The sequence below is a fragment of the Scyliorhinus torazame genome, chromosome 11 (genome assembly GCF_047496885.1).
Source record: "Scyliorhinus torazame isolate Kashiwa2021f chromosome 11, sScyTor2.1, whole genome shotgun sequence".
Lineage (NCBI taxonomy): Eukaryota > Metazoa > Chordata > Chondrichthyes > Carcharhiniformes > Scyliorhinidae > Scyliorhinus > Scyliorhinus torazame.
The window spans coordinates 95,155,982-95,183,642 of NC_092717.1; the positions used below are offsets into that span (position 1 = coordinate 95,155,982).

Below are 27,661 nucleotides of genomic sequence, written 5' to 3' on the forward strand. Positions count from 1 at the left end.
GTGTCCCAAGCCGGAATCGAACCTGGGACCCTGGAGCTGTGAAGCAATTGTGCTATCCACAAGGCTACCGTGCTGCCCTAGACCTTGTCTTGGTGAAGATGGGCCATCAAATGCTAATCGGCCCCATTACAATGCTAATTGGACGGAGTTTCGATATCGTCTGGACTCCTTGCTTACGAATATACATTTCAGGCTCTGAGCCTGCCTGAGTCTTGGCTTGTCCATTTTACCCACTAGGCTTTGCGAGTTTCCCTGTACCTTGTTGGAAGTGGCCATCCCAGATGGCTACACTCCGTCCCCTTGATCCTCAACGTGAAGCGTGAAGGATCACAATACTGGGTCTTCTGTGTTCTCTGAAATGCCGGGTACCTTTAACCAAGGACAGGTTCTACTCTACTCTGTCCTATGGGTCAAAAACATTTACCTAAATTTCCCTAAAACAACACATATCTAAAAATTCCTAAGGGGCCATTTAACATTCCATAAAAAGGGAACCTCTGTCTCTAACTAGACTACACTCATGCTGCTATTTAACAATCAAAGAACGTATTTTACAATACAAAAATCCGATAGCAGCATCACATTTCTTCTTATCACTAACATTTATACACAGAAAAATAACTTTATTCACAAAAACAACAACCGCAGAATTTATTAAGAGAAAGGTTCAGAAAGAGTGTGGGGTTTGCTGGAGTCCGAGGAAAGGGGCTCTAAATGTGTACACTGGAGGGCGGGAGGCTCTCCTCCTCCATTTTCGCAATCTGATTGTCTGGATGGCTCTGCACAATATGGCTATCACTAGTGAGGCTTCCATTGTGTATGACAGGGAATACCACTTTACGAGATTCTCACACCATGTGGGGGTGTCGGTGGCTGGGTCTATGTGGGGTGTAGTGTCCGGGCTGGGGGTGTTGCGTTGGGTAGTCGTGTTTGGGGCTTGTGTAGTGAGGGAGGTGGAGGTAGGTAACGCGCGCAACTGCACTGTTCCAGCGACGATCATGATGCCGATCATCAGGGTCGTCTTCATCTTATGCAGGCTTTCCTTCGTGTTTGGGTATCTTCGTATCTTCCTAGGGGAACAAGCATAATATCTGTCACTATCTTGCCGCTTAACATCTCGTTTGTCTGTCTGTTTCTCCTTAACGTCAATTTCCCATTAGAATCGTCACCATATGTGACTCCCTCATTTTTTTTTTAGACAGCCATTTGCGGAGACAAGACATCTGAAAGAAATTCTGTGTCACAGCGCGAGCACTCTCGCAGCCTGTGGTCGATGGGCTGAGTGGGCGGACAATTTCTTTGTCCTCTGCAAACTTGTTTTTCCAACCAAGTGTTTCTGACATGTAAATAGTTTGTGTGGGATAGCAACCGAAGAGTTGCCGGAGAGGGCCAAAGTTGTGGCAAAAAGCATTCTTTAAACCACAGGACTGAGAAAGAACAGCAGAAGAGTTTCAAAAACAATTATCCGAATGAGGTGGTGCATATGATCCGCGGCAGAGCAAGAATGGGTGAAATCCCCGGGTAGGGCGGTAATCAGTGCTGTTGCTCTACTAGCTGAGTGACCTTCCAAGAGCAGCAAGAATTTGTAAATATATGGGCTCCAACAAACTTGTTTCTTTAACTGCCATGTGGCATCAGAAGAGTAATTATGGGACTTCCGGGTGCGGCGATGACCAGCTAAGTCGCACGTTTCGGCAGCTCCCGGTGGAAAGGACTTTTGGGCTCTTGATAGGAGCCCCAACGGTAATTGTAACGGCTAAAAACACTGTGCGGTAAACCAGAAGGGAATCCCCCCTGGACACGGATGGAAAAAGGAGAGGAAAGTGGCCGGATTGCGGTGGATCCTCTAGAGCAGCGGCAAGGAAGGCAAGCACAAAGCAAGATGGCGTCGGAAAGAGGCAGTTTAATATGGGGCCCTGACCAACAAGAGTTCCTGCGGCATTGCGTGGAAGAACTTAAAAAGGAGATGAAGAAGGAACTGTTGGCCCCGATATTACAGGCGATTGAAGGGCTAAAGGAGGAGCAAAAGACCCAGGAGCAGGAGCTTCGGGTCGTGAAGGCAAAGGCTGCTGAGAATGAGGACGACATACAGGGCCTGGTGGTGAAGACAGAGATGCACGAGGCACAACACAAAAGGTGTGCGGAAAGGCTGGAGGTGCTGGAGAATAATGCGAGGAGGAAGAATTTAAGGATTCTTGGTCTTCCCGAAGGTGCAGAAGGGGCATATGTGAGCACGATGCTGCACTCGTTAATGGGATCGGAGGCCCCGACGGGCCCGTTGGAGGTGGAGGGAGCCTATCGAGTTATGGCGCGAAGACCGAGGGCTGGAGAAATTCCTCGAGCCATAGTGGTGAGATTTCTCCGATATAAGGACAGAGAGATGGTCCTCAGATGGGCAAAGAAAACCCGGAGCAGTAGGTGGGAGAACGCGGTGATCCGCGTATATCAAGATTGGAGTGCGGAGGTGGCGAGAAGGAGGGCAAGCTTTAATCGGGCCAAGGCGGTGCTGCACAAAACGAAGATTAAATTTGGAATGCTGCAGCCGGCAAGACTGTGGGTCACACATCAAGGGAAACACCACTACTTTGAAACGGCAGAAGAGGCGTGGACATTTATTGTCGAAGAGAAACTGGAATAAGCGGGCTAGAAAAAGAACGTTTGGGACAAAGTGGTGGGGCGAATATGTGGGGTGAAGAGGGGGGGGAAAGGGGGAAGAGATGATTTCCCAAGTTGTTAATCCTGCGACCCTGTAACTTTTCTCTCTTCCCCATGTCGTGGTGGAGGGGGGGAGGGAGGATGAGGAGCTGGGGGCGCTGGCCATTGGGGGCGGGGCCAAATGGGAAGCACGGGCTTTGTTCCCGCACTATGGTAATCATGGCGGGAACAGGGAAGCAGGAAGGAGTGGGCCTCGCACAGTGGGAGCCGAGGTCACGGGGGAAGCCGAGGTCGGCCAGAGTTTGCTGACTTCTGGGAGCAACATGGTGGGTGCAATTATGCTAGTGAGGGATCTAGCGGGTGGGGGGGGGGGGAGGTTAACTGGGTTGCTGCTGCTGGGGAGAAGGGGGAGCTGGTATGGGGTGGGGTGGTCGGGGCGGGAGGGCGCCGTTGGGGGGAGATACGGCTACGTGGGAACCGGGTGAGGAGCTGGATTGAAAAAGGAGATGGCTAGTCGACAAGGGGGGGGGGGGGGGGGGGTAAAGAGCCCCCCAACCCGGCTGATCACGTGGAATGTGAGAGGGCTGAACGGGCCGATTAAGAGGGCACGGGTACTCGCACACCTAAAGAAACTTAAGGCAGATGTGGTTATGCTGCAGGAGACGCATCTGAAACTGATAGACCAGGTCAGACTACGCAAAGGATGGGTGGGGCAGGTGTTTCATTCGGGGCTAGACGCAAAAAACAGGGGGGTGGCTATACTAGTGGGGAAGCGGGTAATGTTTGAGGCAAAGACCATAGTGGCGGATAGTGGGGGCAGATACGTGATGGTGAGTGGCAAATTGCAAGGGGAGGCGGTGGTCTTAGAGAACGTATATGCCCCGAACTGGGATGATGCCAACTATGAGGCGTATGTTAGGACGTATCCCGGACCTAGAGGTGGGGAAGTTGGTAATGGGTGGAGATTTTAATACGGTGCTGGACCCAGGGCTGGACAGATTGAGGTCCAGGACCGGAAGGAGGCCGGCTGCAGCTAGGGTGCTTAAGGACATTATGGAGCAGATGGGAGGAGTAGACCCCTGGAGATTTAGTAGACCTAGGAGTAAGGAGTTTTTGTTTTTCTCCTATGTCCACAAAGTTTATTCACGGATAGACTTTTTTGTTTTGGGAAGGGCACTGATCCCGAAGGATGGACCTGGAGATAGGGGAGGAAAAAGAACAGCGTCCACCCTGGAGAATGGACATGGGATTATTGGCAGATGAGGGGGTGTGTTTAAGGGTGAGGGGGTGTATTGAAAGGTACTTGGAACTCAATGATAATGGGGAGGTCCAGGTGGGAGTGGTCTGGGAGGCGCTGAAGGCAGTGGTTAGAGGGGAGCTGATATCTATTAGGGCACATAAAGGAAAGCAGGAGGGTAGGGAAAGGGAGCGGTTGTTGAAAGAACTTCTGAGGGTGGACAGACAATATGCGGAGGCACCGGAGGAGGGACTGTACAGGGAAAGGCAAAGGCTACATGTAGAATTTGACTTGTTGACTACGGGTAATGCAGAGGCACAATGGAGGAAGGCACAGGGTGTACAGTATGAATATGGGGAGAAGGCGAGCAGGTTGCTGGCCCACCAACTGAGGAAAAGGGGAGCAGCGAGGGAGATAGGGGGGCTGAGAGATGAGGAGGGAGAGATGAAGTGGGGAGCGGAGAGAGTGAATGGAGTGTTCAACGCATTTTATGAAAGATTATATGAAGCTCAGCCCCCGGATGGGAAGGAGAGAATGATGTGCTTTCTGGATCAGCTGGAATTTCCTAAGGTGGAGGAGCAGGAGAGGGCGGGACTGGGAGCACAGATTGAGACGGAGTAAGTAGTGAAAGGGATTGGGAGCATGCAGGCGGGGAAGGCCCCGTGACCAGACGGATTCCTAGTTGAATTCTATAGGAAATATATGGACTTGCTGGCCCCGCTACTGATGAGAACCTTTAATGAGGCGAGGGAAAGGGGGCAGCTGCCCCCGACTATGTCAGAGGCAACGATATCGCTCCTCCTAAAGAAGGAAAAAGACCCGCTGCAATGCGGGTCCTATAGGCCTATTTCCCTCCTGAATGTGGACGCTAAGATTCTGGCCAAGGTAATGGCAACGAGGATAGAGGATTGTGTCCCGGGGGTGGTTCATGAGGACCAAACTGGGTTTGTGAAGGGGAGACAGCTGAATACAAATATACGGAGGCTGCTAGGGGTAATGATGATGCCCCCACCAGAGAGGGAAGCGGAGATAGTGGTGGCGATGGATGCCGAGAAAGCATTTGATAGAGTGGAGTGGGATTATTTGTGGGAGGTGCTGAGGAGATTTGGCTTTGGAGATGGGTATATCAGATGGGTACAGTTGCTGTATAGGGCCCCGATGGCGAGCGTGGTCACGAATGGACGGGGGTCTGATTATTTTCGGCTCCATAGAGGGACGAGGCAGGGATGTCCTCTGACCCCGTTATTGTTTGCACTGGCGATTGAGCACCTGGCCATAGCATTGAGGGGTTCCAGGAAGTGGAGGGGAGTACTCAGGGGAGGAGAAGAACACCGGGTATCTCTGTATGCGGATGATTTGTTGCTATATGTGGCGGACCCGGCGGAGGCGATGCCAGAGATTATGCAGATACTTGGGGAGTTTGGGGATTTTTCAGGGTATAAATTGAACATGAAGAAAAGTGAGTTGGTTGTGGTGCATCCAGGGGAGCAGAGCAGAGAAATAGAGGATTTACCGTTGAGGAAGGTAACAAGGGACTTTCGGTGCTTGGGGATCCAGGTAGCCAAGAATTGGGGTACATTACATAGGCTTAATTTAACGCGGTTGGTGGAACAGATGGAGGAGGATTTTAAGAGATGGGACATGGTGTTCCTGTCACTGGCAGGTAGGGTGCAGGCGGTTAAAATGGTGGTCCTCCCGAGATTCCTTTTTGTGTTTCAGTGCCTCCCAGTGGTGGTCACGAAGGCTTTTTTCAAAAGAATCGAGAAGAGTATTATGAGTTTTGTGTGGGCCGGGAAGACCCCGAGAGTGAGGAGGGGATTTTTGCAGCGCAGTAGGGACAGGGGGGGCTGGCACTACCGAGCCTAAGTGAGTACTACTGGGCCGCCAATATTTCAATGGTGTGTAAGTGGATGGGAGAAGAGGAGGGAGCGGCGTGGAAGAGATTTGAGAGGGCGTCCTGCAGGGGGACTAGCCTACAAGCTATGGTGACGGCACCGTTGCCGTTCTCACCGAAGAAATACACCACAAGCCCGGTGGTGGTGGCTACATTGAAAGTTTGGGGGCCGTGGAGACGGCATAGGGGAAAGACGGGAGCCTCGGTGCGGTCCCCGATAAGAAATAACCATAGATTTGTTCCGGGGAGAATGGATGGGGGATTTGGAGCATGGCAAAGAGCAGGGGTAGCACAATTGAGAGATCTGTTCGTAGATGGGACGTTTGCGAGTCTGGGAGCGCTGACGGAAAAATATGGGTTGCCCCAAGGGAATGCATTTCGGTATATGCAACTGAGGGCTTTTGCGAGGCAACAGGTGAGGGAATTCCTGCAGCTCCCGACGCAGGAGGTGCAGGATAGAGTGATCTCAGAGACATGGGTGGGGGATGGTAAGGTGTCGGACATATATAGCGAAATGAGGGACGAGGGGGAGATTATGGTAGATGAGCTGAAAGGGAAATGGGAAGAAGAGCTGGGGGAGGAGATTGAGGAGGGGCTGTGGGCTTATGCCCTACGTAGTGTAAACTCACCATCCTCGTGCGCCAGGCTAAGCCTGATACAATTTAAGGTGTTACACAGGGCGAATGTGACTGGAGCACGGCTCAGTACATTTTTTGGGATAGAGGATAGGTGTGCGAGATGCTCGAGAAGCCCAGCGAATCACACCCACATGTTCTGGTCATGCCTGGCACTACAGGGGTTTTGGGTGGGGGTGGCAAAGGTGCTTTCAAAGGTGGTGGGGGTCCAGGTCGAACCAAGCTGGGGGTTGGTTATATTTGGGGTTGCAGAAGAGCCGGGAGTGCAGGAGGCGAGAGAGGCTGATGTTTTGGCCTTTGCGTCCCTAGTAGCCCGGCGCAGGATATTGTTAATGTGGAAGGAAGCCAAACCCCCGGGTGTGGAGACCTGGATAAACGACATGGTAGAGTTTATAAAGTTAGAACGGATTAAGTTCGTACTAAGGGGTTCACCAGGCGGTGGCAATCGTTCGTCGACTACCTCACAGAAAGATAGAGGGAATGGAAAAGAAGAAGACAACAGCAGCAACCCAGGGGAGGGGAGGGGGGGGGGGAGGAATCGGACGGACTCTCAGGGATGTTATTGTATATGTATAGGCACTTGTTTTAGGTAATGTATATTGGACTGTTGGATTGTATCTTTGGAGAGTATTTATTTTTGACCAGGCAGTTGCCATTTAGTTTGGTTTTTGTTTCTGTTCATATATTATTCATTTATTTGTTTAAAACTGGCCACTGTTATTTATATTGCTTTATTGTTGTTTAAAAGAAACACTACGTACTGTTCTGTTTGGCCAAAAAATCTTGAATAAAATATATATTTTTTAAAAAAGAAGAGTAGTTATGACTGTATCAAGAAAGTGTCTGCAAGACTGACACACAAAATCGTACAAGAGAGAACGAACAACATTTAAAACAAACTAAACATAAAAGCGGGCAGGTTCCATCAGAGTATAGGACACCGTAAATCTCAATCGGTTCCTGACTCTCATCATCTGGACACCTCAAGGTTCCAGCCCAAAAGGATTTCCAAAGGGGTTACCATGGTGGGAGTCAGACTCAGAGTTGTCACCATCTCCTGGGTGCCAAACGCGCTCATGGAGTTTGCGTGCGAACGCGCCGTGTGCCGATATGGGGACCATTTCATCATTCCTTGTCAGACGACAGGAATTATCACGGTGCCAGTGTTTCATGTTCCGTAGGGGAGTCGCAAGGGGGCTGTCGCTATCGTCGGGTGGCGGGTCAGGTTCTGGTGTGGGCAAATAAATTGTCTCAAAGAGGCTGAACATATCATAGTCGGGGTCTCTGGGCCTGTAGTGACTGGGGCCTGCTCGTGGGAGCTTTGTTCGGGTCTCTCAGGGGCTTCGGTAGTGCTGTCGCTGTCGCTAGCAGCCGAATCAAGCGTTAGGGTGCAATTTGATTCTGGGGGCGTGGTCAAGGTTGTGTCTGTGGACGTGCTGCTGCTGCTGGGGGGGCGGGGGGGGGGGAAACTCGGGTTGTCAATGAGCGGGTCCTCATTGTCTGCCATCGCCAATGAGAGGTGGTGCGAGTGGCTGCACTGCATTCTATAAACCTGAAGCTGATTTACATGGAACCATCCTGATTTTCCGTTTGGATACGTGATTTTATAAACTGAGGGGCTTACTTTGTCCGAGATTGAATAGAGTCCTGAAAATCTAGGGGAGAGGAATGAGCTGGGGTTGTATAAGGTGATCATCGCTTGCTGTCCGACTGTATACTCTGTCGGGTGTACTGTTTTATCAAAGCAGGCCGTACTCTGCTTTCGTTTAGTGCCTAGTCGAACAGCTGCAGCGAGCTGTGCTGCTTTCATATTTTCTACCATGTGCTGGATGCTTTCTCATGGGTCAGGGCGGTGACTGCGGGGCTGGCCAAATCAAGTCCGAATAAGTATTCGGTACCCTTCATGGATCGTCCGGTCATGAGGGTATGGGGGGTATATCCTGTTGAGCTCGACACTGTGTTCCTGATAAACATCAGTGCAAATGGGAGCACTGTGTCCCATGTTGTGTTGTGCTGCTGCACCATTTTCCTAAGTGTGGCCTTTAGTGTCCGATTCATGCGTTCCACAATGCCGCTGGACTGCGGGTGATAGGCAATGTGGAACTTTTGCCTGATACCAAATATCGTCATCACATTTTTCATGACCCTTCCCGTAAAGTGGGAACCTTGGTCTGACTCAATACTACGGGGAAGTCCCCATCTCGTAAAAATTTGCTCTGTTAAGATCTTTGCCGTGGCCTTGGCTGTATTTGTTCTCGAGGGGAACGCTTCGATTCATTTCGTAAATGTGTTGATTACCACTAACACATATTTGTATCCATTTCTGCAGGGGGGGAGGGGACCAATATAATCCAATTGAAGGTTTGTCCACGGGCCATTTACAGGGCGGGTGTGCTGTAGCTGGGCTTTTTTCACGTACCTATCTGGGTTTTGTGCGCAAATTAAGCAGTTTTTGACGTAATGGAATACGTCGGTTTTCAAATCAGGCCCCCAGCAGAGGGGTCTGAGGTGGGCAAGGATGGATTCAATCCCTTGGTGTCCATGTCCGCCATGGAACTTACAAATTATCTCATTCCTGTCCTAGGTGGGGACTACATAAATTCCATCTTTTAAAACGATTCCCTCATGGACCGTCAAAGAATTCCTAAACTTTTCGTAGGGAGCTGGGAAGTTACCTTTTAAAATTTCCTGTAATGCCTCGCTTTCCGTTTGTGCCTGACCTAAGTCTTGGATGTTGGTCTGTGAGACCTGAACCCCGTGTACTGGGGCACTCTCGGGGGGTTGCCAAAAGTGGCCATGTCGTGAGCCTGCTTTCGCTAGGGCGTCAGCTTTCACATTACCGGGTGGGGAGGAGCAATGGTGACTTCTTACTTTGACGATGCCATATTGCCTGCCTTTAGCTGTCTGAAGGATATGTTTGAGCAATGGGGCTGAGGGTAGAGGTTTTCCGTCGGCAGAAATAAATCCTCTCGATTCCCACAGGGATAGGAATTCTGTTAGGCTGTTGCAGACATACAAACTGTCTGAATATATGTCTGCAGGGGTCAGGAACGAATCAGGGTGCTGGACAATGTAAGCAATGGCTGCTAACTCGGCTGCCTGCAAACCTAAGTGTCCAGGCAATTTTAAAGCTATCTCTTCTAAAGCGTGTCCCTGCACATCCTCTACATAAATCCCACAGCCTGTTATCCTTTTTCCCTCAAGGACTGTGGAGGAGCCATCTACGTAAATTTTCAATGCTTTGTCTGTGGGCTGGGTCGTCTATGGTTCGATACCTGTCTTTTTTGGCACCGACTTGGGGACAAAGGGGCCTGTACTGTGCTTGGGGGCTATGACCTCTCACTCATGTGGGGCTCCTGCATCGTGCAAATTATCGGCCAGAAATGTGTGTATTTTTGTCCGTTTTACAGTGATGTCACGTCTGTGGTGTTGGGCGTTCTGACACACAGATGAGCCAACACAGTTGTGCTGCCCTGCGTAGAAGAGGAGCAGTGCAATCTTCGTTTCATCCGAGGCACTCTGTTTCTCATTGACTCGGGTGTACAGGTCAAATCGCTGCCTGAAGAGCTTCCAATTGGTACCAAGGTTCCCCGCGACTTGCAACGGCTGCGGTTTGTCGGTGCGGTCCATGTCCAGAATGTCAGGTTAGTTGGCAGGTATCGATCCACTCCTGTACCATGTGGTGTTGGGCGTTCTGACACACAGATGAGCCAACACAGTTGTATATGGTACAACGCTATTTTATTTAAACTTTCTATGTACAGTTTTGTCTTGATACTCTGCACGTGGGGATTCCCTGTTTGTAATGTTAAAACAGGTCGTGTCCGTGTCCTTGTCCCCAGACCTACTGTCCACCAGGTGTTGTGTTCGTGCTTTTATATGGTTCCTGTCTTTGTGTGTGATTGGTTGTGGTGTGTGTTCTGATTTGTCTGTTGGTGTGTCCATCATGATGTGTGTGTTTGAATATCATGACAACGTCCTTGTAGGAGTAGGGTCTATCGCGCTGCTTGAATTTGGTTTACTGTGCTGTCTTTTAGTCTGCCGGCCAATAAAAGCTGTGTTGGGGTGTGCTCGCTCAAAATGGTTACTGGGTTGAGTGCAGTTATGTACAAGAAGTACTGCACCGCCCAGAAAACTGCTAACAGGTGCCTTTGCAGGCTGAAAATCCTTGTTCCACCAGATCGAAGTCTCGTGAGGCATAGACTACGGGTACCTTGATGATCGTTCCTTTCCTGTAGGAGTACGGCCGAAAGGGTTTGGTCGGTGGTCGCTACCTCTATCGCGTATGGGGAGTGTGGATCTGGGGCTTGCAAAGCGGGGGCTGTGCCCAGGGCGCATTTCAATGCATCCACGGCATCCGTGTGCTGTGAAAACCATTTCCATGGGACCTGTTTCTTTAGTAGCTCGGAAAGTGGGTCTGCTTTAGTGGCGAATCCATCTGTGGTTTCTACAATAACCGACCAGTCCTAAAACTGACTGGAGTGCTGTAACGTTCTGGGGCAAGGGCAATTTTACAATGGAATCTATACATTTGTGTTCAATTTCACGCTTCCCATGCGTGATGACCGTACCTAAATATGAGACTTTCTCCTGGAGGATTTGGGCTTTCTTGTGGTTAATTTTGCATCCAATTGTTGTGAGCAGTTCTAATAATTCAGAAAGAAGCGAAATGTGCTCTTCCTTGCTGTCCGGCTGTAGGAGCAAGTCATCCACATACTGAACAAGGCATTCAGGGCGGGAACATTTAGATAATCCGTTTGCCAATTGTCTGTGAAAAATGGAGGGGGAGTTGTGCAAGCCTTGTGGAAGGCACGTCCACGTGTACTACTGTCCCTGGAAAGTGATCGCAAATTTATACTGGCATGCTTTGTCCAGTGGTATGGACCAAAAGTCATTGCTGATGTCCAGTACCGTAAAAGATTTTGACTGGAGTCCCTGTCTCAACATGGTCTCAGGACTCATTGCAATGGTGGGGGCTGCTAAGGGAGTCACTTTGTTCAACTCTCTGTAGTCGATGGTCAGTCGCCATGAACCATCTGGTTTCCTTACTGGCCAAATCGGGGCATTGTTCGTCGATGCAACAGGTCGAATCACTCCTTAATTCAATAAACTTTGCATTACCTTGGCTATCTCTCCCTTTGCTTGCTGGGGGAAGCTGTACTGTTTCTGGGCTAGGGATCGGGATGTGTAATGTTTACTATTCCTGGGATTTTGCCGCAGTCGTGCTTGTGCTGGGAAAATGCTGCTTTATGTCTTTTCAAGACTTCTCTAACCGCTTTGTCCGTGGTAATGGTCTGTGGATCAAACCAGTACTCTCCTACTGAGCTGATTCTATGGGCATAATCACCTACTGTGAGCGTGGTGGGGGCTCGTGCTGCTCTAACCATTTTCCATATGCATCGGTTGACTGGGTCGAATGAAAGGTTGTGTGCACTCATGAAATCTATGCCTAGGATGTGTTCTGCTGCCTGGGGTAAATCTACTAAAACGACCGAGTGTTTTGTTCTAATATCACCGAGCTGTACGTCCACAGGGGCTGTGATGTGTCCCTGCTGGAGGTGACCTGTAAAGCCACTAAGGGTAATGGTGTCCGTAGTGGGCCATATATCTTTCTGGTACATGATGGAGGAGTTTAACGTGGTTCGGGGCCCTCCTGTGTCCCACAGGAACTCTACGGGGTGTCCCCGGACTGTGCCTGCAACGACCGGTCTTCTGGACTTATCCCAAAGGGTATCGTAGGCCCAAGTTGGGGAGCCCGAACACCGTCAATCGGTGCGATTCATGGCCAAATTATCTGGTCGGGCGCTAACGCTGTGAATGGGTCTGGTATTGTTTCTGGGGGGGGCGTTTCTGTGCTGATTCTGTTGCTGCTTCGGGGGGGCTTGACATTCACGGGCATTATGTCCTTTCTGTCGACAATTATAACATTCGTGTGTCTTGGGGTGCTGCCCTACTTCTGCCTTCATTGACCCATGTGGGGTCTTGGTGTGCCCTTACTGGATTCATTGTGGCGTCTACTCTCTCCTGCTCTGCCTTTTTCTGTACAGACTGTTCCCAAGCTCTGGATCTGCTGGGTCTGAGGGGTCGTAACTGGCGCATGCTTTCTGTCCTGCCTCTGTGGCATGGGATACCAACGTATGGGTCCATTTGGCCGTATTGTCTACTGATAAATGGGTGCGGGCTAACTCACCAAATACACCAAATACAGCAGTAAAATGGATCCAGAGGCGTCCAGCAAACGCTGTTGGATACTCTCCCTTTTTCTGCCTGCACCGGTTGAGTCCGTCTACCGGATCTCCTCTATTATATCCTATGGCGTCTAAAATGGTTGTTTTCATTTCTTGGAGGCTACCTCCTCCTACATTTTGTGAATCGGAAGGGCTGAACTAACTGACGGGTCAAGGCTCATCACTATGAGCTTTACCTCTTCCGGCTCATCTAAACCGTACATGAGGGTCTGTTGCTTCACTAACTCGAAAAAGTGATGTGGGTCAGAAAGTATCTATCTTCTCACGGGCATCTTGTAACTGGGTGATCGTTAATGGCGTGGTGTACACAAAATCGGGTTGGCCTTCCGTGGTATCCCTGCGCTGTGTGGTAATGGGGTTCATTGGGTTGGGTGCTGCCTGTGCAGTCAGTGGTGCGGGTGCTTTTCTTTTTGGAGCCTGGGGGGCTCTATTTTGATTCTCGGTCTCACTTACGTACCGTTGGGCCATTTCACTGAGTTCCTGCCAATCGGGGCCATCTTCCTGATCTAGCTGTGGGCCAAAGGTGTCTCTAAACCCATTTTGAACAGATACCAGGGATTGCAGCTTTGCAATTTGCTGCCTGCACTTGGCATGATCCACCGAACTCTGCCTCTGTTCCGTGGTGGAACTGTGGAGTGCTCGGAGGGCTGCCTTCAAATCATCGCACTGTTTCCTTAACTGTTGTACCTGGTTTTCTGTTTCTTCTCTTACCATTACAGCACGTTGTGTGTCCTGGTAGGCCTTATCGTACTGGATTTGGAAGCTGCTAAGATGGGCGAGACAGGATTGATGTGCCCTCTTGACATCATCCATTTCCTTGTCCTTCGCCGCTAACTGCTCCCGGAGCTGTACATTTAATCTCTCGCTTTCACTTAAATTTCCCTCTCTACTTCTCTCCTTCTCCTCAAGCTGCTTACGGAGCGTCCTCACGACCTCTTCTGTGCCTCGCATTTGTGCCAGACAGGACACGATTGCCATCGGCTTACGAACCTTAGTCAAACTCTTCTTGTGGATCTCGGTCAGGCTGTCCCACCAAGTCTGTCCTATGCTGCCAGGACCTGTTTCCTCATTTGAGCAAAGTTCCGACCATAGGGGCCATCCTTTCCCCTTTAGGTAACTCCTAATCCCGACTTCCCATACGGGACACTGTTCTGATCTATTGGTCGCTGCAACCTCGGGCTCTTGAGGATGCATAAGGCGTTTCATTGCCTCATGGCCATCCCGACAATTAGTTCTGTCTCCCGGAAATTTGGGACAAGGGGAAATAAAACGGTGGTGCAAACACGGGTACGGCTCAAGCTATTTTTCAGTTTATGCAACTCCCGAAAGTTTCACGCAACAAAATCTATAGAGTTTAACTTATAAGAACATAAGAACTAGAAGCAGGAGTAGGCCATCTGGCCCCTCGAGCCTGCTCCACCATTCAATGAGATCATGGCTGATCTTTTGTGGACTCAGCTCCACTTTCTGGCCCGAACACCATAACCCTTAATCCCTTTATTCTTCAAAAAACTATCTATCTTTATCTTAAAAACATTTAATGAAGGAGCCTCTACTGCTTCACTGGGCAAGGAATTCCATAGATTCACAACCCTTTGGGTGAAGAAGTTCCTCCTAAACTCAGTCCTAAATCTACTTCCCCTTATTTTGAGGCTATGCCCCCTAGTTCTGCTTTCACCCGCCAGTGGAAACAACCTGCCCGCATCTATCCTATTTATTCCCTTCATAATTTTATATGTTTCTATAAGATCCCCCCTCATCCTTCTAAATTCCAATGAGTACAGTCCCAGTCTACTCAACCTCTCCTCGTAATCCAACCCCTTCAGCTCTGGGATTAACCTAGTGAATCTCCTCTGCACACCCTCCAGTGCCAGTACGTCCTTTCTCAGGTAAGGAGACCAAAATTGAACACAATACTCCAGGTGTGGCCTCACTAACACCTTATACAATTGCAGCATAACCTCCCTAGTCTTAAACTCCATCCCTCTAGCAATGAAGAACAACATTCCATTTGCCTTCTTAATCACCTGTTGCACCTGTAAACCAATTTTTTGCGACTCATGCACGAGCACACCCAGGTCTCTCTGCACAGCCGCATGTTTTAATATTTTATCATTTAAATAATAATCCCTTTTGCTGTTATTCCTACCAAAATGGATAACCTCACATTTGTCAACATTGCATTCCATCTGCCAGACCCTAGCTCATTCACTTAGCCTATCCAAATCCCTTTGCAGACTTCCAGTATCCTCTGCACTTTTTGCTTTACCACTTATCTTAGTGTCGTCTGCAAACTTGGACACATTGCCCTTGGTCCTCAACTCCAAATCATCTATGTAAATTGTGAATAGTTGTGGGCCCAACACTGATCCCTGAGGGACACCACTAGCTACTGATTGCCAACCAGAGCAACACCCATTAATCCCCACACTTTGCGTTCTATTAATTAACCAATCCTCTATCCATGCTACTACTTTTCCCTTAATGCCAGGCATCTTTTTCTTATGCAGCAACCTTTTGTGTGGCACCTTGTCAAAGGCTTTCTGGAAATCCAGATATACCACATCCATTGGCTCCCCGTTATCTACCGCACTAGTAATATCCTCAAAAAATTCCACTAAATTAGTTAGGCACGACCTGCCCTTTATGAACCCATGCTGCGTCTGCCCAATGGGACAATTTGCATCCAGATGCCTCGCTATTTCTTCCTTGATGATAGATTCCAGCATCTTCCCTACTACCGAAGTTAAGCTCACTGGCCTATAATTACCCGCTTTCTGCCTACCTCCTTTTTTAAACAGTGGTATCACGTTTGCTAATTTCCAATCCGCCGGGACCACCCCAGAGTCTCGTGAATTTTGGTAAATTATCGCCAGTGCATTTGCAGTTTCCTTAGCCATCTCTTTTAGCACTCTGGGATGCATTCCATCAGGGCCAGGAGACTTGTCTACCTTTAGCCCCATTAGCTTGCCCATCGCTACCTCCTTGGTGATAACAATCCTCTCAAGGTCCTCACCTATCATAGCCTCATTTCCATCAGTCACTGGCATGTTATTTGTGTCTTCCACTGTGAAGACCGACCTGTTCAGTTCCTCAGCCATTTCCTCATCTCCCATTATTAAATCTCCCTTCTCATCCTCTAAAAGACCGATATTTACCTTAGCCACTCTTTTTTGTTTTATATATTTGTAGAAACATTTACTGTCTGTTTTTATATTCTGAGCAAGTTTACTCTCATAATCTATCTTACTCTTCTTTATAGCTGTTTTAGTAGCTTTCTGTTGCCCCCTAAAGATTTCCCAGTCCTCTAGTCTCCCACTAATCTTTGCTACTTTGTATGCTTTTTCCTTCAATTTGATACTCTCCCTTCTTTCCTTAGATATCCACGGTTGATTTTCCCTCTTTCTACCGTCCTTCCTTTTTGTTGGTATAAACCTTTGCTGAGCACTGTGAAAAATTGCTTGGAATGTTCTCCACTGTTCCTCAACTGTTTCACCATAACGTCTTTGCTTCCAGTCTACCTTAGCTAGTTCTTCTCTCATCCCATTTTAATCTCCTTTGTTTGAGCACAAAACACTAGTGCTTGATTTTCCCTTCTCACCCTCCATCTGTATTTTAAATTCCACCACATTGTGATCGCTCCTTCTGAGAGGATCCCTAACTATGAGATCCTGAATCAATCCTGTCTCATTACACAGGACCAGATCTAGGACCGCTTGTTCCCTCATAGGTTCCATTACATACTGTTCTAGGAAACTATCGCGGATACATTCTATAAACTCCTCCTCAAGGCTGCCTTGACCGACCTGGTTAAACCAATCGACATGTAGATTAAAATCCCCCATGATAACTGCTGTACCATTTCTACATGCATCAGTTATTTCTTTGTTTATTGCCTGCCCCACCATAATGTTACTATTTGGTGGCCTATAGACTACTCCTATCAGTGACTTTTTCGCCGTACTATTCCTGATTTCCACCCAAATGGATTCAACCTTATCCTCCATAGCACCGAGGTCACCCCTTACTGTTGCCCGGATGTCATCCTTAAACAACAGAGCTACACCACCTCCCTTACCATCCACTCTGTCCTTCCGAATAGTTTGATACCCTCGGATATTTAACTCCCAGTCGTGACCATCCTTTAACCATGTTTCAGTAATGGCCACTAAATCATAGTCATTCACGATGATTTGCGCCACCAACTCATTTACCTTATTCCGAATACTATGAGCATTCAGGTAAAGTACACTTATGTTGGGTTTTTAACCTCTGTTCTGAATCTTAACACCTCGATCAGTAACCTCTCCTAAGTTATATTTCCTCTTAACTTTTCTCCTAATTTTCCTTGTCGTTGAACCTATATCTTCATGTAACAACCTGCCGCGTCGCTTACCATTAATGTTTTCACTTCCCGTTTTATTCCTTTTAGTATTCCTGGTCCTATTCACTGAGCTCCCCTCAGTCACTGTACCTTGTACTGTCGCCCTTTTTGATTTTGACTATGGCTACTCTGCCTTACACTTTCCCCCTTACTGCCTATTGTTTCTGTCCCTGTTTTACTACCTTCCAACTTCCTGCATCGGTTCCCATCCCCCTGCCACATTAGTTTAAACTCTCCCCAACAGCTCTAGCAAACACCCCCCCTAGGACATCGGTTCCAGTCCTGCCCAGGTGCAGACCATCCAGTTTGTACTGGTCCCACCTCCCCCAGAACCGGTTCCAATGCCCCAGGAATTTGAATCCCTCCCTCTTGCACCATCTCGTGAGCCACGCATTCATCCTATCTATCCTGACATTCCTACTCTGACTAGCTCGTGGCACTGGTAGAAATCCTGAGATTACTACCTTTGAGGTCTTACTTTTTAGTTTAACTCCTAACTCCCTGAATTCAGCTTGTAGGACCTCGTTCCGTTTTTTACCTATATCGTTGGTGCCTATGTGCATCACGACAGCTGGCTGTTCACCCCCCCCCCCCCCAACCCCCCCAGAATGTCCTGCAGCCGCTCAGATACATCCTTGACCCTTGCACCAGGGAGGCAACAAACCATCCTGGAGTCTCGATTGCGTCCGCAGAACTGCCTGTCTATTCCCCTTACAATTGAGTCTCCTATCACTATAGCCCTGCCATTCTTCTTCTAGCCCAGGTGCGCAGCAGAGTCAGCCACGGTGCCATGAACCTGGCTGCTGCTGCCTTCCCCTGGTGAGCGATCTCCCTCAACAGTATCCAAAGCGGTATATCTGATTTGCAGGGAGATGACCGCAGAGGACACCTGCACTACCTTCCTACTCTTATATCCCTGATCAATTACGATGCGACGAGAGTAGAGAGTAATCAAGGCTTTATTAAACAGAGATGTATGGCATCCTGCAGCTGCTACCAGAAATGGGAGCAGCTCGGTGTGCACACACATTTATTCTCCGCCTACTGGGTGGAGCCAGCACGCAGGGATCTACCCCCGTACCTGTAATACAGGAGCCTTACCGTATTACCTCTAATACAACTATTATAGAAACAGTGGTGACTACCACATTCACCCCCTGTTAAAAAAAAGAGTCCAGCGGGGGTGGTGGAATTTCTTTTTACAGGTTTGTGAGAATTTAAAGTTTACAGCGGGAGACCGGGAGAATTTTAGACCGCAGGGCCAGCAGGACGGCCTTCCAGACCATCCCATTCTCCCTCTCCACCTGCCCGTTTCCCCGGGGGTTGTAGCTGGTCATCCTGCTCGAGGCAATGCCTTTGCCGAGCAGGAAGTGAAGCAGCTCATCACTCAAAGGAGGATCCCTGGTCGCTGTGGACGTAAGCAGGGAAACCAGACAGGGCGAAGATGCCGTTGAGTGCTTTAATGACCGAAGCAGACATCGTATCGGGGCATGGGATGGCGAAGGGGAATCGGGAGTATTCATCGACCACATTCAGGGAATACGTGTTTCGGTCGGTGGAGGAGAGGGGTCCTTTGAAGTCCATGCTGAGGCGTTCAAAGGGGCGGGAGACCTTCACCAGGTGCGCTCGGTCTGGCCGGTAGAAGTGCGGTTTACACTCCGCGCAGACCTGGCAGTCTCTGGTGACAGTCCTAACCTCCGCAATGGAGTTGGGCAGGTTTCGGGCCTTTATGAAATGAAAGAAGCGCGTGACCCCTGGGTGACAGAGACCATCGCGTCGAGCCCGGAGTTGGTCCACTTGTGCGCTGACACATGTACCTCGGGATAGTGCATCAGGGGCTCGTTGAGCTTCCCGGGGTGATACAAAATCTTGTAATTGTAGGTGGAGAGCTCGATCCTCCACCTTAAGGTTTTATTATTTTTGATCTTGCCCCGCTGTGTATTATTAAACATGAAGGCAACCGACCATTGGTCAGTGAGGAGTGTTAATCTCGTGCTGGCCAGGTAATGCCTCCAATGCCACTCAGCTTTCACGATGGCCTGGGCCTCCTTTTCGACGGAGGAGTGCCGAATTTCGGAGGCATGGAGGGTGCGGCAAAGAATGCCACGGGACTGCCTGCCTGGTTGAGGGTGGCGGCCAGAGCGACGTCCGATGCATCGCTCTCGACCTGAAAAGGGAGGGTCTCGTTGTCTGCTTTGATGCGGTTAAAGGCCTGGCGGGCCTCAATCTTCAGGGGGAAAACTGTGGAGTAGATGAGTGGGTGGGCCTTGTCCGCATAGTTAGGGACCCAACGGGCATAATAGAAGAATAACCCCAGGCATCGTTTCAAGCCCTTGGGGCAGTGGGAAAGGGGGAGTTCCATGAGGGGGTGCATGCGGTCGGGGTTGGGCCCTAGAACTCCATTTTCCACAACATAGCCAAGGATGGCTAAGCGGTTGGTGCGGAACACGCACTTCTCCTTATTGTACGTGAGGTTAAGGAGTTTAGCGGTGTGGAGAAATTTGAAGAGGTTAGCGTCGTGGTCCTGCTGGTCGTGGCCGCAGATGGTGACGTTATCTAGGTACGGGAAGGTGGCCCGCAGTCCGTACCGGTCAACCATTCGGTCCATCTCACGTTGGAAGACCGAGACCCTGTTAGTGATGCTGAAAGGGACCTTAAGGAAGTGGTAAAGGCGGCCGTCTGCTTCGAACGCAGTGTATTGGCGGTCCGCCTTGAGGATAGGGAGCTGGTGGTAGGCAGATTTCAGGTCCACTGTCGAGAAGACCCGGCACTGCAATCTGATTGACCATATCAGATATGTGTGGGAGGGGGTACGCGTCGAGCTGCGTGTACCGATTGATGGTCTGACTGTAGTCAATGACCATCCTATGTTTCTCCCCAGTCTTTACTCCTACCGCTTGGGCTCTCCAGGGGCTGTTGCTGGTCTCAATGATGCCTTCCCGCAGCAGCCGCTGGACCTCCGACCTGATGAAGGTCCTGTCCTGGGCACTGTACTGTCTGCTCCTGGTGGCGATGGGTTTGCAATCCGGGGTGAGGTTTGCAAACAGGGAACGTGGGTCGACCTTAAGGGTCGTGAGGCCACAAACGGTGAGGGTGGTAGGGATCCGCCGAATTTTAGAGTTAGACTTTGGAAGTTGCACTGGAAGTCCAGGCCGAGTAACAGGGCAGCGCAGGGGTTGGGGAGGACGTAGAGCCGGAAGTTGCTGAACTCTACGTCCTGGACGGTAAAGGTGGCGATGCAGTACCCCTGGATTTCCACGGAATGGGATCCAGAGGCCAGGGAGATTCTCTGGGTAACGGGGTGTGCCGCGAGGGAGCAGCGCCTTACCGTAGACGGGTGGATGAAGCTTTCCGTGCTCCCGGAGTCAAGAAGGCAGGATGTCTTGTGGCCATCGACTTTCACCGTCATCGTCTAGTTGCGAGGATGTGCGGCTGGGACTGATCGAGCGTGATGGAGGCGAGCTGCGGCTGGTGTTGGTAGGCCCCGGGCTGGTCGGCGGCGGTGGCAGGCGATGAGTGGCCAGATGAAGTGTCCGATGAGCAGGGGTCTTGAGGCGCGGTCCAAAATGGCGCCGATGATGGCAGCGCCCACGGGCGCACATGGTAAGCAGCGTTAAAGATGGCGGCGCACACGGGCCGCACGTGGTCTGCTGGGAGGAAGATGGCGGCGCCCACGGGTCGCACGCGCGGGATGCAGGAACACTGGGCCTAGATACAGCAGCGATCGACCGGGCCTGGCACTCAGCAGCGAAATGTCCTTTCTTCCCGTAGGTCTTCCCGATTGCACTCCATGCCGGGCAGCGCTGACGGGGGTGCTTTGTCTGCCCGCAGAAATAGCATTTAGGCCCCCCGGGGTTGGCTGGCTGCCACGCAGCGCAGGCTTGGGGTTGGCTTCGGGCGGTCGCTGGTGGGGCCCACGAAGACCATGCGGGCGCCGTGCGGTCGGGGGCGTACGACTGTATGTTACGGGAGGCTACCGTTAGCGAGTTAGTGAGTTGTCTGGTCGCCGCGAGGTCGAGCGTACCCCCTTCTAATAGGCGCTGCCGGATGTACGCTGACCCCATGCCCGTAACAAAAGCTGATTAAGAGTTCTGTATGTTCAGTGGCCGAAACTACCTGGCAGTCGCAGTTCCTCACCAGGATGTGCAGGGCACTCCAGAAATCGTCTAATGACTCACCAGGGAGTTGCTGCCGCGTGGACAGGAGGTGCCTGGCGTAGAGTTTGTTGATCGGCCGGATATAGTGTCCTTTCAGAAGCTCCATAACTTCAGGGTAAGTGGGCGCATCCCGGATAAGGGGAAAAATTTCAGAGCTCACCCGTGAGCACATATCTGGAGTTTCTGTGCGTCCGAGGGTTGTTCAGTCGCTGACCCAAGATAGCTTTCGAAACAAGCGAGCCAGTGGTCGAAGGCCGACGTGGAGTTGGCTGCTTGAGGGTGCAGCTGTAGGCGATCTGGCTTGATGCGTAGTTCCATCGCTGTAATATCTCTGCTTAATAAATTGATGCACTATCAATTACGAGACGAGAGTAGAGAGTAATCGAGGCTTTATTAAGCACAGATGTGTGGCCTCCTGCAGCTGCTGCCACAAATGGGAGCAGTTCGGTGTGCACACACATTTATACTCCACCTACTGGGCGGAGCCAGCAGGCAGGGATCTACCCCCGTACCTGTAGTACAGAGAAGCCTTACTTTATTGATCCGGGGCCAGGATCGCAACCGGATCCTCGGTACCATGATGCAGCAATACTAACCACTGCGCCACCATGCTGCCCCTGTTAATCTCTCTCAACTAACTTACAGTGACAGCATAACTGACTCACCTGTGCACACAGCTTCATTCAGCTCAGAACTCAACTGAAAATGCTTTCTCAAAAAGCCTGATGCCTTAGCTTTACCCATCAATGACATCACCTCACCAAGCTGAAAACGAATTAACTTCCCAGGGAATCCCTTTAATTAAAACAAAATTGCTTTAGCCAAACCTTTTTACAAAGGTTATTTGCACCTCTGGCTGCTAAAAGCGTTGTCTTCTTTCAGACCAAGAATCTTTTAAAACAAAATTTCAGCATTCAAACACACTCTAACCCAAGCTTTTAACCCTTATTTCACCAAATACTTATAATCCAATATAGCTGAAATTCCTACATGCATCATAGTGGACTGTGGCTTTTTCCAGGGAGTGGCAGGTGAGTGCGAGAAGGATGGGCGGGCACCAGCAAACCACGCACATATGTTCTGGGGCTGCGGGAGTTGGGCAGGAGTGTCCGCGACACTAACAAAGATTGTGGGGAGGAGGTCGAGCCGGACCCTTTGGTGGTGATATTTAGATATCAGAGAAGCCGGAGCTGATGGAGGGGAGGAAGACCGATGTAATGGCCTTCGCCTCTCTGGTTGCCCGGCGAAGGATCTTACTGGAATGGCGGTCGGCAAGGTCTCCGGGGGTGGCAGCCTGGCTAGGAGATTTGTATAACTTTCTCCATCTGGAAAAGATTAAATATGAACTGAGGGGTTAAGTGGAGGGCTTTGAGGCAAGGTGGGGGCTGTTCGTAGCCATGTTTGAAGAGTTGTTTGCTACGCAGTGGGGGGGGCGGGGGGGGGGGGAGGGAAAGGGGATAGGGGGGAAATGGGGAAAACTCTGGATGAACATGTGATAGGGAGCATGTTCCCTGGATTGTTTATAATTTGTAACTAACTGAATAAGTTTGTAATAAACTTGAGGGGTTGCTATTCAAGCTTCCCACCTCTGTGGTGAAAATGTGGCCGCATGAGTCACATTTTCCAGTGACTATTCGGGCTTCCAAAAGAGAGGAAACACATTAAGTACATTGTTAATGGAACATGTAGGGTAATGAGACAGAAGCACTGGTGAGATGAAAAAGAAAACTGAGGGGAAAGACTCACAGAGACAACATGGCAGAATCAATGAGAAAAGCCTTTGGATGTATGATGCAGGCAGCACAATGAGAAAACTGGCAGTCCAACAAAGAGACTGATCCATTAGCAGAAAGATGGTGAAAAAAATGAGGAAGAAGAAAGAAAAATCATGAGGAAGGACAATGGCTCGAGAATGGCATGTACTGTAATATTTTAAATCATGCCAGTGTAATATAATATATCCTTCGACTTACAATACAAATTGCATGCAGGTTGTTTGAACTTATGTAAGTTGTACATTTTGGATATATTTTGTGATTATTAACAGTACGAACTGATTTTCGGAAAGTTTTTGGAAACTAAAAGAGTTCTGTAAGCAATTGTTTGAAATGTTTGGTGCTATTTGGGAACATCAATTTGCATTATCAGCTTTTATTCAAAAATATTTTAATACCGTTTTGAGCAATGTACATTTGTCCAATACAGTTTGAAATTGATTTTATTGCCTGACCCTGGAGGTTTAACAAGCTATTCAGCAAAACATTTCCTCATAATTAAGAATGCTTCTTAAATTGTGAGATTTATTTTAATATTTTATACTTGATTACTAACAATTAAGATTCTTTACTGAATTGTATACACTTGTAGGAATTCCAGCTTTGCACTGGCCTTCAGTCCTCCATCATCACTCTGTACATTATGTACCTTACCTGGTCCGCAATGACAAATGAGCCAAGTAAGTAGATTATTTTTTTCTTATTAATATACTGTTTCTTCATTTTGACATGCAAATTCTTAATATTACCAGTTAATAAAACAGAATTCTGGATATACTCAGCAATTCAGACAGCATCTGTGGAGAGAATTAGGGGGACTATTTGGGGATTCAGGTAGCCAGGAGCTGGGGAACTTTACACAAACTCAATCTGACGCGGCTGGTGGAGCAGATGGAGGAGGATTTCAAGAGGTGGGATATGCTGCCGCTCTCATTGGCGGGCAGAGTGCAGGCGGTCAAGATGATGGTCCTCCCAAGGTTTCTTTTTGTGTTTCAATGTCTCCCCATTTTGATCACTAAGGCCTTTTTTAAGAAAATAGATAGGAGTGTTATGAGTTTCGTGTGGACAGGGAAGACCCCGAGGGTAAGGAGGGGGTTCCTGCAGCACAGCAGGGACAGAGGGCGACTGGCGTTGCCGAATCTGGACGATTATTACTGGGCCGCCAATGGTTCGCAAGTGGATGAGGGAGGGAGAGGGGGCGGCGTGGAAGAGGCTGGAGATGGCGTCCTGTAAAGGAACGAGCCTAAAGGCGCTGGTGACGGCGCCGCTACCGCTCTCCCCGAAAAGGTATACCACGAACCCAGTGGTGGCGGCAACCTTAAGGATCTGGGGGCAATGGAGGCGACATAGGGGTGTGACGGGTGCCTCGGTGTGGTCCCCGATCAGAAACAACCATAAGTTTGTCCCAGGAAGGATGGACGGAGGGTTCCAGAGCTGGCATCGGGCAGGAATTAGGAGATTGAGAGATTTGTTTATTGACGGGACGTTTGCGAGCCTGGGAGCGCTGAAGGAAAAGTATGAGTTGCCCCCGGGGAATATCTTTAGATACATGCAAGTGAGGGCGTTTATGAGGCAACAGGTGAGGGAATTTCAGCTGCTCCCGACACAGGGGATCCAGGATAGAGTGATTTCGGGGGTATGGGTCGGGGAGGGCAAAGTGTCCGAAATATATCAGGAGATGAGAGACGAGGGGGAGGCGCTGGTAGAGGAGCTAAAGGGAAAATGGGAAAAAGAGCTGGGGGAGGAGATTGAGGAGAGTCTGTGGGCTGATGCCCTAAGTACGGTAAATTCCTCTTCCTCATGTGCCAGGCTTAGCCTGATACAATTCAAGGTTCTACACAGAGCACACATGACGGGAGCGAGGCTGAGCAGGTTCTTCGGGGTGGAGGACAGGTGCGGGAGGTGCTTGGGAAGCCTGGCGAACCACACATATGTTTTGGTCGTGTCCGGCACTGGATGAGTACTGGAGGGGAGTGGCAAGAGTGATTTCAAAGGTGGTGAAGGTCCGGGTCAAGCCAGGTTGGGGGTTAGCTATATTTGGGGTAGCGGATGAGCCGGGAGTGCAGGAGGCGAAAGAGGCCGATATTCTGGCCTTTGCGTCCCTGGTAGCCCGGCGATGGATCTTACTCGTGTGGAAGGAAGCGAAACTCCCCGGCGTGGAGGCCTGGACAAACGATATGGCAGTGTTCATAAAACTGGAACGGATGAAGTTTGCCTTGAGAGGATCGGTTCAAGGGTTCTCCAGGCGGTGGCAACCGTTCCTTGACTATCTCACGGAACGTTAAGGGAAAATAGATCGTCAGCAGCAGCAGCCCGGGGGGGAGGGGGGGGGGGCGGTGGCAACCTGTTTTGTTCTGGTTGGGGTGGAGGAGGGGGTGAGCACAATGTTTTGTTACTTTGTTAGTTCACTATTTTATTTAAAAAATGTTATCTATTAGTTATTGTGTTATCTTTTTTGATTGATTTGTAAGGTGGAAAAATTGTGTTTGAAAACTTTAATAAAATATTTTTTTTAAAAAAGAGGGGCAGGATTGGCAGCTCATTATCCCACGTAGTGGATCTTCAGTTGAGATAGGGAAGGAAGTAAAAGAGGAGGGAGTGTCACAATTTTGATCAAGGAATCAATTACAGCAGTAAGGAGGGACAACACCTTTGAGGGCTCTTCAACAGAAGCCATATGGTTAGAACTTAATAACCAAGAAGGAGTAATCACATTGATGTTCTACAGGCCCCCTAACAGTCCGAGAGAAATAGAAGAGCAGACATGTGGGCAAATTTCAGAGAAATGTAAAAATAATAAGGTTGTGATAGTGGGGGATTTCAACTTCCCCAACATTAACTGGAGTAGCTATAGTGTAAAAGGTTTAGAGGGAGCAGAATTCCTAAAATGTATCCAGGAGAACTTTTTGAGTCAGTGTGTAGAAGGACCTCCAAGAGAGGGAGAGGTTGTGGACTGAATTTTAGGTAACAAAGCCAGGAAAGTGGTTGAAGTATCAGTGGGGGAGTATTTTGCAGACAGTGATCATAACTCTGTTGGATTCAATTTTGTTATGGAAAAGGACGGGTCTGAGATTAAAGTTCTAAACTGGGGGAAGGCTGATTTTAATAAGATCAGATATGATTGAGCCAGAGTGATCTGGGAACAGACACGTTTAGGTAAATCCATGAAAGAACAGTGGGATGCATTCAAGAAGGAAATAGAGAGAGTATCGGGCCGACATGTTCTAATCAAGAAAAAAGGCAGGACCAACAAGTCCAGTGAACTCTGGATATGCAGGGGATACAGCATTGGAGAAGGAGAAAAAGGGAGGCATATGGCCGATATCGAGGGTTTAAAACAGCAGAAGATCTCGAGGCGTATAAAAGGTGCAAAAGGGAACTTCAAAAGGAAATAAGGAAAGCCAAACATGACATAAAAGGATACTAAGGGTAAAAGGATTACTCTGGATAGAGTAGGGTCCATAAGGACCACAGTGTAATTTGTGTGTGGAGCCAGAGGATGTAGGTAGAGTCTGAAATTAATGCTTTGTGTTGGTGTTCACTCATGAAGGGACAGTGTGGGTATAGAAATCAGGGAGGACTGCCAAAAAGTTAAAGAGGTTAACATGGACAGAGAGGAGGTTCTGAGTGATCTAGGCAAGGAAGAAAATAGAAGGGGTGCGGGCAATTAGTTTCAATTGCTCTCTTGCCACTGGAGAGGTGCCAGAGGACTGGAGGATAGCCAATGCGGGACCATTATTCAAGAAGGGATAAAGGGAGAAACCAGGAAACTACTGGCCAGTCAGTCTAACCTCCGTGTTGGGGAAGATATTGGAAGCAATTCTGAGAGACAGAATTAATCTGCATTTGGAGAGGCAGGGATTAATCAAGAACAGCATGGTTTTGTGAAGGGGAGGTCATATCTGACCAACTTGATTGAATTTTTTTGAAGAGGTGACCAGGTGTGTAGATGAGGAAAATGCATTTGATGTAGTCTACCTGGACTTCAGCAAGGCTTTTTATAAGGTCCCACATGGGAGAATGATAGCGAAGGTAAGAGCCCATGGGATCCAAGAATATTTGCAAGTTAGATCCAAAATTGGCTGAATGGCAGGAAGCAGAGGGTGATGGTTGAGGGGTGTTTTTCTGGCTGGAATCTTGTGTCTGGTGTGGTCCCTTGGGGAACAGTGTTGGAGCCCTCGCTGTTTGTGGATTATTTAAATGATTTAGACATGAATGTTGGAGGGTTGATCACTAAGGTTGCGGACAATACGAAAATTGGTGAGGTGGTAACTAGTGAGGAGGATAGCCTTAGATTACAGGAGGATGGGCTGATCAGTGGCAAATGGAATTCAATCCAGATAAGTGTGAGGTGATGCACTTGGGCAGGACAAACAAGGCAAGGGAATACATGATAAACGGCAGGACCCTGGGAAACACCAAAGATCAGAGGGACCTTGTTGTACATGTACACCGGTCCATTAAGGTAGCAAAGCAGGTGGATACAGTGGTTAAGAAGGCATAGGGTATACTTGCCGTTATTAGCCGCGGCATGAGGTTCAAGAGCAGGGAGGTTATGCTGCAACTGTATAAAACTTTGGTTAGGCCACATCGAGAATATTGTGTGCTGTTTTGGAATCCACATTATAGGAGGGATGTGTAAGCACTGGAAAGTGTGCAGAGGAGATTTACCAGGA

General features: G+C 49.2%; 1 protein-coding gene across 3 annotated transcripts in view; it reads left to right on the plus strand.

Annotated features, from left to right (window-relative positions):
* The window catches only part of LOC140385400 (serine incorporator 1-like), a 161,526-nt gene that overhangs the window by 104,243 nt on the left and 29,622 nt on the right, over positions 1 to 27,661 (plus strand). For all 3 annotated transcript variants that reach the window (XM_072467508.1, XM_072467510.1, XM_072467509.1), the window contains one exon: positions 23,578 to 23,665. In XM_072467508.1, the coding sequence (XP_072323609.1) occupies positions 23,578 to 23,665 (88 nt within the window). The remainder of the gene's footprint in view (positions 1 to 23,577; positions 23,666 to 27,661) is intronic.